This window comes from Geotrypetes seraphini, chromosome 16, assembly GCF_902459505.1.
Source record: "Geotrypetes seraphini chromosome 16, aGeoSer1.1, whole genome shotgun sequence".
NCBI classification, from domain to species: domain Eukaryota; kingdom Metazoa; phylum Chordata; class Amphibia; order Gymnophiona; family Dermophiidae; genus Geotrypetes; species Geotrypetes seraphini.
The window spans coordinates 45,897,200-45,910,153 of NC_047099.1; the positions used below are offsets into that span (position 1 = coordinate 45,897,200).

Sequence of the window (12,954 nt, forward strand, 5' to 3'; positions counted from 1 at the left end):
GAGAGATTTGCATACAGGCCCTCACTGGGAAAGGCTCAAGGACTACTAATCCCACCATGCAGAGCAGGAGGAGCGCAAAACCAGGGCCGGGTGCAGGTGGTTGTACGGACTGGGGCGCAAGGCTCGAGCCAAACCCACTCTCGGCGGGCTTTCCTTTCCCTCAGACCAGCACGCGCCTCACCTGGCAACCGTCAATCACCTCTGTAGCACCGCCCCGTCGCCTCTTTTTCAGTGTAGGAGGGGGAACCCTCTTGCATCTTGATAGGGCACTCGTGCAATCAGTCAAGCTTTCTCCTCTCTCAATAGGACAAGCCTTTCATCCCTCCCTCTCCCTTCCTGTCGCGGAGTTAGTCCCGGAGTGCTGACATCTTATTGGCTAGGGTGGCTGCCAATCGGTGTCATCACGCCCCTTCCGGCCCTGGCACTCCGTCTCTGATTGGCTACGTCCGAAGATCCCGCGTCGGCTCCCCCGCCCTGCCGGCTCCCAGAGTGCAGCGCGCGCGCGGTGAGGCCTTGTTCCCGCCGCTCGGAGCCGCCGAGGCCGCCATGTCCGAGTACAGCGCGCTTCCGCCGCCCCCGCCCTCCGCCGCAGGAGTCCCCCAGTCCGCCGGCGCCCCCGCCGCTGCCGGCAGGAAGGACGCGTTCGCCGATGCGGTGCAGCGAGCCCGCCAGGTGAGGCGGGAGCGAGGCCCGGGCGGGCTGCCGCCGCCGCCATCGCTACGATCGAGGGGGGTTGCTGTGGGCGATGCACTGGGGAAGGGGGCGATGGGGGAAAGTGGGGCTTGGATGAGGAGGGGGAGGGCACTATGCTGGGAAGCTACATGTGGGTAGGTGGGAGGGAGAGGGCTGGGGGATCATGTGGGTGGGAGGGATAGTAAGAAGGGGGAAGATGGACACTGATGGGGTCATGATGAAAGGGGGGAGGGTGCTGTGATAGAAGGCTACAGATAGGTAGGTGGGAGGGAGAGGACTCGGGGATCATATGGGTGGGAGGGATGGACACTGATGGGGTCATGATGATGAAAAGGGGGAGGGTGCTGTGATGGAAGGCTACAGGTAGGTGGGTGGGAGGGATAGTAAGAAGGGGGATGATGGACACTGATGGGGTCATGATGATGAAATGGGGGGAGGGTGCTGTGATGGAAGGCTACAGGTAGGTAGGTGGGAGGGAGAGGGCTGGGGGATCATGTGGGTGGGAGGGATGGACACTGATGGGGTCATGATGATGAAAAGGGGGAGGGTGCTGTGATGGAAGGCTACAGGTAGGTGGGTGGGAGGGATAGTAAGAAGGGGGATGATGGACACTGATGGGGTCATGATGATGAAATGGGGGGAGGGTGCTGTGATGGAAGGCTACAGGTAGGTAGGTGGGAGGGAGAGGGCTGGGGGATCATGTGGGTGGGAGGGATGGACACTGATGGGATCATGATGATGAAAGGGGGGAGGGTGCTGTGATGGAAGGCTACAGGTAGGTGGGTGGGAGGCATAGTAAGAAGGGGGATGATGGACACTGATGGGGTCATGATGATGAAATGGGGGAGGGTGCTGTATTGGGAAGCTACAGGAAGGTGGGAGGGATAGTAAGAAGGGGAAGATGGACACTGATGGGATCATGATGATGAAAGGGGGGAGGGTGCTGTGATGGAAGGCTACAGATAGGTAGGTGGGAGGGAGAGGACTGGGGGATCATATGGGTGGGAGGGATGGACACTGATGGGATCATGATGATGAAAAGGGGGAGGGTGCTGTGATGGAAGGCTACAGGTAGGTGGGTGGGAGGGATAGTAAGAAGGGGGAAGATGGACACTGATGGGGTCATGATGATGAAAGGGGGGAGGGTGCTGTGATGGAAGGCTACAGGTAGGTGGGTGGGAGGGATAGTAAGAAGGGGGAAGATGGACACTGATGGGGTCATGATGAAAGGGGGAGGGTGCTGTGATGGAAGGCTACAGATAGGTAGGTGGGAGGGAGAGGACTGGGGGATCATATGGGTGGGAGGGATAGTAAGAAGGGGAAGATGGACACTGATGGGGTCATGATGATGAAAGGGGAGAGGATGCTGTGATGGAAGGCTACAGATAGGTAGGTGGGAGGGAGAGGGCTGGGGGATCATGTGGGTGGGAGGGATGGACACTGATGGGATCATGATGATGAAAGGGGGGAGGGTGCTGTGATGGAAGGCTACAGGTAGGTGGGTGGGAGGGATAGTAAGAAGGGGGAAGATGGACACTGATGGGGTCATGATGATGAAATGGGGGGAGGGTGCTGTATTGGGAAGCTACAGGAAGGTGGGAGGGAGAGGGCTGGAGGATCATGGGGGAAAGGTGGTTATAGTAGGAAGGGGGAAGATGGAGTCTGATGGGGTCATGATGAAATGGGGGAATATTCTGCACTGGAAAGCTATAGGTAGAAGGGATAGAGGAGGGGGCCATGGTAGGGAGGGTAATTTAGAGACTGAAGAGGAGGGTGCTGCGCTGAATGGCAACAGGTGGGAGGGAGAGGGCTGAGGGATCACATGGGAAAGATGAAGACTGAGGGGTTATTACGAAGGGGGAAGGGGGGAGGTTGCTACGCTGGAAGTCTACAGGTGGGTGGCTGCCTGCTAACCCATAACCCTCACAGGCTGATCAGATTCTAGGAAGCAGTTATAATAATCTCTGATGTATATAACTTATGCATGTCAAATAAGATCCAAAGCTGTTGTAAATGTTGAATTATGTGTGTGGTATCCCAAGGAGAAGAGCAAGATGTGGTGAAGTATTTGGAGAGTGGTCTGATAGTGTTTTTTTGATTTCCAGATAGCTGCTAAAATTGGGGGTGATGTTGCCCCTCCAGTGAATAACACCACGCAGGAGTTCAACTTTGGGGGCCAGAAGCGACAGCTGGAAGATGGAGGTACTGCATGAAGCAGCACTGTTTGCTTGGGGGGAGGTGGAGTGAGAGTGACTGCAAAAATTGACCTTGTTTTTCATGCTTCAGCAGGGCTTTAGAAGTTGTAAAAACACTGCTGTTTTCTCTTCATGGGTTTGTTGGTGATATTGACTGAGATTTGTCAGAGGAAAACATGGTACTTAATCTTTTTCTCCCTTATCTCCCACAGACCAGCCAGAAACCAAGAAACTGGCTTCCCAGAGCGACCGTGAGTAATCTTATATTATTTGAAGTAAGCATGAATCAAATAAATGAGTTGGCATAGGACATTTGGACAACTGCTGTTCGTGCTCCATGCAGCTCATCAATTCAGACCTTTGGTTTTTCAAGCCTCTAGTTTGAGACAACTCCTTGCACCGAGAAAATGACAGCATATAAAGAGTGTACAGTCTCTCCAGTCTCCCTATTCATACAAACTAATAAGCTTTACAATCTCTTCCTCTCCCTTGGAGATGTGCTGGGTTTGTCTCATCTTTCTGGAATTCAGATAGTCCTTGTTGCCACCATAATCTTCGGGAGGCTGTACTTTACATCCACCACCTTTTCCATAAAGAAATATTTCCATAGCTTACTCCTGAGTCTGTCCCCTTTCATCTTCATCCTATGCCTCTTTGTTCCAGAGCACCTTTTCTTCAGCTTGGGACATTGCTGGGCACTTACTGCTCATTACAAAGGTCATGTATTAATTATTATGGGATCTGATCATGGCAGAAAAAAAGTCCATCAGTTTGTTCACACAGCTAAGAATATGTTGACGGTCAATCTAGAAGAGGCATGCAGGCAGATAGATAGGCTTAAGAGCAATAAATCCCCAGGATCGGTTGGCATCCATCCGAGGGTCATCAAGGAACTGAAAGGCACTATAGCTGAACTGCTTCAACTAATAGCCAATCTGTTGATCAAATCGGGAAAGGTTCCGGAGGACTGGAAGATGGTGGATGTTACGCTGATCTTCAAAAAAGGTTCGAGGGGGGACCCGGGAAACTACAGACCGGTAAGTCTGACCTTAGTACTGGGAAAGATTGTAGAGGCGCTGATAAAGGCCCACATTGATCACCTTGACGGACATGGGCTGATGAACATCAGTCAGCACGGTTTCAACAAAGGCAGATCTTGTTTGACGAACTTGCTGCACTTCTTTGAGGGAGTAAACAGGCAGATAGACAAAGGCGACCTGGTCGACATTGTATATCTGGATTTTCAGAAGGCGTTCGACAAGATTCCACATGAATGACTACTTCGGAAAATAGTGAGCCGTGGAATCGAGGGTGACATACTCACGTGGATTAAAAACTGGCTGGAGCATAGGAAACAGAGAGTGGAGGTAAGTGGACAATACTCAGACTGGAAGAACGTCACCAGTGAGGTGCTGCAATGCTCGGTGCTTGGGCCCGTGCTCTTCAACATATTTATAAACAATCTGGAAATTGGCACGATGAGTGAGGTGATTAAATTTGCGGACGATACGAAGTTATTCAGAGTAGTGAAGACACAGGGGGATTGCGAAGATCTGCAACGTGACATAATTAGGCTTGAGGAATGGGCATCAACATGGCAGATGATGTTCAACGTGGATAAGTGTAAAGTGATGCATGTCAGTAACAAAAATCTCATGCATGAATACAGGATGTCCGGGACGGTACTAATGAGACACCTCCCAGGAAAGAGACTTGGGAGTTCTGATCAACAAGTTGATGAAGCCATCCACGCAATGTGCGGTAGCGGCGAAAAGGGTGAACAGAATGCTAGGGATCACGAACAGATCGGAGAAGGTTATCATGCTGCTGTACCGGACCTTGGTGCGCCCTCACCTGGAGTACAGCATCCAGTACTGGTCGTCGTACATGAAGGACACGGTACTACTTGAAAGGGTCCAGAGAAGAGCAACTAAAATGGTTATGGGGTTGGAGGAGCTGCCGTACAGCGAAAGATTAGAGAAACTGGGCCTCTTCTCCCTCAAACAGAGGAAATTGAGAGGGGACATGATCTAAACATTCAAGGTACTGAAAGGAATAGACTTAGTAGATAAGGACAGGTTGTTCACCCTTCCAAGGTAGGGAGAACGAGAGGGCACTCTTTAAAGTTGAAAGGGGATAGATTCTGTACGAATGTAAGAAAGTTCTTCACCCAGAGACGGGTAGAAAACTGGAACACTCTTCCGTAGTCTGTTGTAGGGGAAAACACCCTCCAGGGATTCAAGACAAAGTTGGACAAGTTCCTGCTCAACTGGAAAGTACGCAGGTGAGGCTGGACTCATTTAGAGCACTGGTCTTTGACCTGAGGGCCACCGTGTGAGTGGATTGCTGCGCACGATGGACCACTGGTCTGACCCAGCAGCAGCAATTCTTATGTTCTTATGAATGTAAGATCCCTCACTTTTTGTTTCCTCTAATATCTCACCTAGTGATACTGTGAGGGATGCTAAAATGATCTCTGCCCAACCAAGAAGAGAATGACACTGACTAGGGGACACTCGAAGTTACAGGGAAATACTTTTAAAACCAATGGGAGGAAGTATTTTTTTTCACTCGGAGAATAGTTTAAGCTCTGGAACGCATTGCCAGAGGTTGTGGTAAAAGTGGATAGCGTAGCTGGTTTAAAGAAGGGTTTGGACAATTTTCTGGAGGACAAGTCCATAGTCTGTTATTGAGAAAGTCATAGGGGAAGTCACTGTTTGCCCTGGATCGGTAGCATGGAATGTTGCTACTCCTTGGGTTTGGGCCAGGTACTGTGTGTGGTACAGGCACTCCCACTGTGTGTGGTACAGGCACACCCACTCCTTGGGTGTGGGCCAGGATTGCCCACCATGAGAACAAGCTACTGGCGTGATGGACCATTGGTCTGACCCAGTAAGGCTATTCTTATATGGTTCAAACATTGTCAAAACAGAGAATTTTGTTTCTGCAAATTGGCACCTAATGAAATAAGACAAAACTCTTTTCAGCTACAATGGCAAAATAACACTCAGAAGTTAAGAAGCTGGTTGGTTGGACTGAGAACTTTTCAGCACTCCTTTGCAATGTTGCCCAAATCCAGCTCCTGGGCTCATTTCCTGCCAGACAGACCCTGTCTTTACTGTACTTGCAACCTGCTCATTTTTATCCTATTTTGCTAGACAGTTTTCCCTGGGACTTGTTTAGTATTAAGCATTTTGCCATTCATTCTTGCAGACCCAATGTTCACAGTGCCGTGCTCATCTGCCTGATTCAATACCGAACCCGTGTTGAGTTCATCTATCTTCATTTTTAGCAACTAAGCTTATTCCAACGCGTCAGTCCTACTTAAACTATTACCATTTTACCCTGTACCAACCCCAGTAAAACATTCTACACATCCTGTTCTGTTTACATGAAAAGCAATCTTCTGTCATTGCTCCTCTGTCTTGCTCTAGAAAGATGTGTTAATACTTTTCAGATATTTGAATGTCTGTTGCCTTATTTTATTCCTACATGATAGTGCTGGACATCTATTTTAGTTTTTACGGGAATTTCTTTGCTTTGCTGAAGAGTTTTTCTCTTCAAAACTCTGGAACTGAACATGATGATTAATTTTGTTTTGTAATTTTCCAGCCATGGTGCCTCAGCTGGGACCTATGCTTACACCCAGGTAAAGTGAATAGTTTCTGAATATTCTGTTCAACCAGCTTCATCCTCCACTTTTTCCCTTGATAGCATTGACACTAACTTTCTGTCTGGCAGGGCTTCGGTGACTGAGGAGTACCGGGTGCCAGATGCTATGGTGGGGCTGAGTGAGTACCAAGAACTTCTGCATAGCTCTATTCAGCCCTGTGAAGCCATCCAGGCCAGCGTGATGCTTGGACCAAGTGGCTTGGAGGGAGGAGAAGTTATTTTGTCCAGAAATTGCAGAGATGTGAACAATGGGTCACGTCACGGGACTTGGATATAAGTTAAGCTGATGTGAAACAGTGTTACTCAAAGGTGGCTTATTTGGTGGGGGAGATGATATCTGCACATGCACAGAGATGCTTGGTACAGAGTCAGGCCATCTGCTGTGCTGTTTGTGATGAACTTGGAAGACTTAGGACTCCTTTGACAAAGCTGTAGTAGTGAGTCCTAGCGCAACAAATGTGACACAGCCCATAGGAACTGAGTGGGCTGCATCGCATTTGCTTTGTCAGAATCACTATTGTGGCTTTGTAAAAGAGGGCCTTAGGCTCATACTCTGGAATGCCTAACTTAAGTTGAAAATACCGTTAAAAAATACATTTAAAAAAAGCATTTAAAAGGAAAAATATAGGCACCTTAAAAAAAATGGCAGCTGCTTTATGATTCCTATCGCCACTGTAGGCTAACATCAGAAGTGGCGTTAGGCGTCGTAAAGCACTTCCGGAGGCACAATTCACGTGGAAACGTAGGCCTTAAAAAACCCTGACCTACATATGCAGCGCTTGTCTTTTCCAAAGCAGTGATTCTATAAACCACGTAGTTGCATGATTGACACTTGATCAGCAGCCATTTTTAAGGTGGCCTCCGACGACAGTGCCGTTTAGAGAATGGGCCTTATTGTCTTGTTTTCAGCTTACTGTTTTTGAAGAAAAAAAAAATTTGGCCTCCTTTTGTCTGAGGCATCTGCTTTCTCTTCAAAGGGCTGCTATCTCTCAACAGGTCTGTCTTTTCAGTTATAGGTAGAGGTGGAGAACAGATCAGCAAAATTCAGCAAGATTCAGGCTGCAAAGTCCAGATCTCACCAGGTACAGATGCTTGGGGGCTCCCCATTAGTGTGGGGGTGGGAGGACACCCTAGATCCATGTACTGTTGCTGACGCGCTTCTTGATCTCCTGTGACTACTCTTCATTTCTCTGTGCAATGCTTGGTGTCAGAAGATACAATAGGGTACAAGACTTGGGTGCCCCTCTCTCTCTCCACTGGGCAGTAGAATGACATTTCTGTCATGAAGAAGTGATGAGGGCTCTTGGATGGGGAAGCCCCTCCCTTCCCAGGAAGTCTGCAGCAGTGTTTGCCATTAAGTGGGTACTTCTAGCTCTTCCTTGGTGGTGTCGCTGACTCTCCTCTATCTCCTGCAGATAGTGGCGGGATGCCGGAGAGAACAGTCTCGTTGACGGGAGCACCGGACTCTGTGCAGTAAGTCATGGACACTCTTGGTTTTCTGCTCTTTATTACATTCCTAGGCCAAGGTCAGGGCTCGACTGTTAGGGCAGCAAAAGTGTCTGAAAGCTAGGAAAGCAGTTGTGTGGTGAGTTAACAATTTTTAAGCAGAGAAAACTCAAAATATATATTAGCACATTGCTTTTGAGTAGTGCACAGGAACCAGATATGTATTTGGAGGGACAGTATTTCAGTGTTCTAGCCAAGTAAGTTTTGTTTTGAAAATTGCACTCCTCTGTCTGGCTAAAGGTATACAAGGTTTCTAGCTGGCGAAAGGATGCCAAGATTCATGTTGTAATATTCTGCCTGGCCCCAGCACAAATAAAGGCACCGTATGCATGTAATGTTAAGCTGCTAATTTTCAGAGCGACTGGGCTGGGGGTTTTCTTTGAGAAATGTTTAGAGTTCACAAGTAGTATTAGAAATAACTTGGCACGAATAAGACTGACTGCCTGGCTGGGGAGCCTCTGCTTGCTAATATGAACGATAAAGCTGTGCTCCGTATAGTGAGCTTACACAAATACCATCTTTGCATCACAGGAAGGCGAAAATGATGCTGGATGAAATTGTATCACGAGGTCGTGGTGAGCGTCCTCCTGGTCATGACAATTCCAATGGACAAAATGGCAGTTTACAGGAAATCATGATCCCCGCAGGCAAGGCTGGGCTGATCATTGGTAAAGGAGGAGAGACCATCAAGCAGCTGCAGGTGAGAAAGGGAGACCACAAGGTGGGCAGAGAACGGGCTTCTGTCATGCGTTCCTTTGTTGTGAACCGCTTCGAACTTTTGGTATAGCAGTATACAAGAAATAAATTATTATTATTTCTCTGCCGTTTTGCAGGAGCGTGCTGGAGTGAAGATGATTTTAATCCAGGATGGTTCGCAAGGTGCAAATGTTAACAAACCACTTCGAATTATTGGCGAGCCATACAAAGTGCAGGTGAGAGTTGGCATCTTAGAGCTTGGACAGAGATATTGCGCATGCTTTGAGAGACTGATTGGAACCACATTCTCATCACCCATTATTTTGTCTCCACTCATGTAGCCTTGTGCTTGTCATGTTTGTTGCTCTCCTGGAAAGTAATGGTTCAACTGTCTTTGGTTTCAAACATCCCACACAGACCCACTGGATATTTGATTCAGGTCACGATGGCTGAAACCAAAGTTACGGTGGGATGCTGTCAGGCATTAGCCGGCCCAGAGGGCCCAGAGGATACTGCATTTGTGGAGGAAGATGGGATGGGTTGGTTCTGAGTATTGAGAGGGAAGGTTCAGCTAAAGGCATTGCTTTCATGTATCTCTAGTGACTCTTTTTCCCTCCACACACAATGCCTCTTTCAGCAAGCCTGTGAAATGGTAATGGATCTACTGCGTGAAAAGGACCTGGGCAACTTCGGTGACCGAAACGACTACGGTTCCAGGATGAGCGGTGGAATTGATGTAAGAACTGAATGCACATAACTTTTCTTAACCTGTTATCTCCTATCTTGCTGCTCTGTCATGTATTACACTGTTCTGAATTATCTGTGTCGCTGAGCCAGTGTACCCTGTTCAGCTGCTTTCTCCCTCTCACCCCCCACATCCCTTGTAACTTTGCCTCTACTGTTCTCTTGCAGGTTCCTGTACCCCGGCATTCTGTGGGTGTCGTCATTGGCCGTAACGGAGAAATGATCAAAAAGATACAGAATGATGCTGGGGTCCGGATACAGTTCAAGCAAGGTGGGGTGCTGCTGGTGCCACCTAACCTAAGAGAAGGACTTTTCTCTCTGTGGTAGAGGAAGAACTGCTCTTGGGAAAGAATCTCTAGGGGCATAAGGATAGGCCATGCAGGGCAACAGGTTGCTTGGTGGGTTGGAGAGAACATAAGAATTGCCGCTGCTGGGTCAGGCCAGTGCTCCAAATGAGTCCAATGAGAAGCTGGGAATAGAGATTATAATTTTTGGGTAGTGCAGAAGTACAAGCATAGGATAGGATGGAGGTGCCACTGAAGGGACAAGACCACCAATCAACCTTGCAATGAACACTGCCCCCTCCATTGGGAAGCTAAGACTTTTTTAAAAATATACATTGATCCCTGTTCTCCACTGTACTTGCTTCTAAATTTGATTCTAGTTCAATTGGCATATCATTCTTGAACTCTTCGGTAGTCAACCCCTTCCCATGAGATCTGTGTAGAGAGCATCATTAGCATTTTCATCACTCTGGGCTGTCCTGTACCTCCTCAGTTTTGTCTCTCTGCACGCGAGATTGTAGCAGCTTATCTAGTCTGCTCTAGTTTATTTTTCATTTAATTGGAGGGGGGGAAGAGAGGTTGGTTCCCCATCCAATCGTGAGGCTCCCTGCTTGGGGCATCTCTGGCTGCGAGAGAGTTCAGACGTCTGCAGCCATGGGGCAGACTGCTTTGCAGGGCATCTACTTGGCCAGACTGTACTAGCAGTCCTGGAGCTCAGGGACCAGTTTGGGAGCAAGGCTTGCTCCAGGTTCTGTCCGCAGTGGACTTGAGCATAGCCTAAGTGGCTCCATGGAGGTTTTTTTTTTATCAGGATTGGGGCCTCAGGGGATGAGGTCTCTGACCGGTCAGAGGGTCGGAGAGGCAGTCAGAAGGAGCAAGCAGTCTGGTTCCAGGCTTGGTTAAGGCAGAAGTTCTTCCACATCTATGGCTGCAGTTTTTCAGCCCAGGCAGCTCCCAGCCTTGGGAAGAATATCAGGGTGGCGGTCATGAAAAGTGATTTGGGCTTTTTTGCTTTGTTTTGTGGTTCTGGGACTAGAACTAAGGTTCCCTACCTCCTAAAATTCTGCCAGATTTGCACTGGATGGTGGGCTGAGGACCGTTCACATGCTGTGCTGCATGTGTGTGGGGGAGGGGCTATGGCCTCAGACTTAGCCCCCTCTAGTTCCCTGGGGGTTTGGGTTCCCAAATGGCTCGGGTTGTAAGCCAGAAGTCCCGGTTAGAAGCAGGAAAAAGCGAAAATGTGTTCCCGGCAAAGTGAAGCTGCGAAACCCTAGAAAGAGTCATGGGAGCGACTGCAAGGGGTGTCCTGGATATGGTTTTGCTCCAGAATGTATCAATATGCTGTATGAAGCATATTTATTTAACAGCAGCTGCATGGAACCTTCAGGGTTCATGGTGATGCTGGCACCCGGGGTTTCTCCAGATAGCAGTACAATTTCCCCTCAACAGAGCCATGTGGAAGAGATGGGGGTTCAGGCGGAGGAGGTCTTGGGATAATATTGAGTTTGTTTCCATGGCATTGCTTTCCCAGTCTGGATCTTCAGTAGCAGGGGATTCTGCATCAGGTCTGGGAGAGCCAGATCCTAATCAGGTACAGGCTTAGGGACTGGTAGAGGACCTGACTGCGCAGACTAAACCCTCTGCACTTCCAGAGATAATTGCAGAGCCTCGGAGAATTCCTCAGCAGCGCAGTGCTCACTTATGACAAGTTTTTAGTCTGTCTCCATCTGCTGATTAACAGGCATAATGCACAGGTTCTCAACCTAGCCAGTTCGACTTTCAATGTTACCAAAATGTTTGAGATAGATTCGCTTACAACTGGGTATATGTAGCAGCAGAGAGGGTTGGAAAGCACTGCCCAGGGGCAGCATTAGTCTTTTTTTGATCTGGCAGAATAGCGCAAAGGGAAGTCTTTCATTCTTAAGTAATATCCTAAGTTCACTGCCGTTGTGATTTAGCCTGGAAAAGCACCTCTCCTTGTCTAACTTTTCACTTGTTTAAGCAGCATCACAGCTCTCTGTGCATTTCTGTCACTCTTAACATAACATCTAATGCATTTGGTGTGCACATCGTGCTAACCTAAGGATTACTATCTGGATTAGAACGTGAGCTTGGATAGATGGTGCAACATTGCTAAGAAAGAAACCAGGAGATAGAAAGTAAACAAAGATGAAAGGATGAATGCCCCAAAGCATAAGGCTCAGTCCACATGCTTCCCCTCGCATCAGGACATTATTAAGATGTTAACGGATCATTGGGAGGCCCTTTCAGGTGGTGAGGGCCATGGAAAAGCTTTACCCAATGGATGTGGATTTTAACCAACTATTTGTCCTGCCTAAGGTGGATTCCCTTGTGGCGCAGGTAACCAAAGGGCACCTCTCTCCCCAGCAGAGGTGGAGTGGTATTAAAAGATATTCAGGACTGCAGACTGGATTTTGTCAAGAAGCAATTTGAGGCTGCAGGATTAGTGGCAGTGGCATTGACATAGCATGCACCTTCCACTCCAAGTTGAGCTGTGATCCGGAGGCTGAGGCCAGGAGGGATCCGCGGTTCTTCATGTCCAGAATGGAATGTGTAGCAGATGCTCTTTATGATATATTCAGAGTATTGAGCAAAGTTTCTGCCTATGCTATGGTACTGTTCTTTTTGCTGAAAGTGGTCTCCATGTCAGCCAAGAAGTTACGGCTACCTGCCTTCATGTCCTCAGAATCCAAGAAGGAAGACAAAGTCCTAAAACTACTGGATGTTCGCAGAGTGCTGCTTCATTGCTGGAAGTGACAAATGAGTTTCGACTGTCAGGTCATCTCTTCTTGCTGGCAGGCGTGGACCATAAGGGTTGACCAGCTTCTAAGGTGACCATTTCAAGATGGATTTGTATGGCCCTTTCTTCAGCTTATATCGGAAGTGGAAAGCAAGCTCTTGTAGCCTTAAAGGCACATTCCATTAGGGGAGTAGCGTTCTCCTGGAAGGAGGCTACAGCAGTTTTGCCAAAGAGATTTGCAGAGTAGCCACTTGGTCCTTCTTCCATACTTTCACAAAATTTACATGATGGACGTGGCGGCCAAATTGGACTCCACATTCGGATCATCCACACTTTCTGCAGGCTCATCTGTCCCGCCCTAGATTCTGGGAACTGCTTTGCTGCGTTCCAAGAGTTCAGGAAT

At 48.4% G+C, this 12,954-nt stretch overlaps 1 protein-coding gene across 1 annotated transcript in view; it reads left to right on the plus strand.

The window, feature by feature from the left end:
• Positions 1-431: 431 nt before the first annotated feature.
• The window catches only part of KHSRP (KH-type splicing regulatory protein), a 33,447-nt gene continuing 20,924 nt past the window's right edge, over positions 432-12,954 (plus strand). The window contains exons 1-11 of the mRNA XM_033925453.1: positions 432-672; positions 2,799-2,895; positions 3,101-3,139; positions 6,501-6,537; positions 6,630-6,679; positions 7,571-7,642; positions 7,976-8,033; positions 8,598-8,766; positions 8,900-8,998; positions 9,400-9,498; positions 9,675-9,777. Of these exons, the coding sequence (XP_033781344.1) occupies positions 547-672; positions 2,799-2,895; positions 3,101-3,139; positions 6,501-6,537; positions 6,630-6,679; positions 7,571-7,642; positions 7,976-8,033; positions 8,598-8,766; positions 8,900-8,998; positions 9,400-9,498; positions 9,675-9,777 (949 nt within the window). The 5' untranslated portion in view covers positions 432-546. The remainder of the gene's footprint in view (positions 673-2,798; positions 2,896-3,100; positions 3,140-6,500; positions 6,538-6,629; positions 6,680-7,570; positions 7,643-7,975; positions 8,034-8,597; positions 8,767-8,899; positions 8,999-9,399; positions 9,499-9,674; positions 9,778-12,954) is intronic.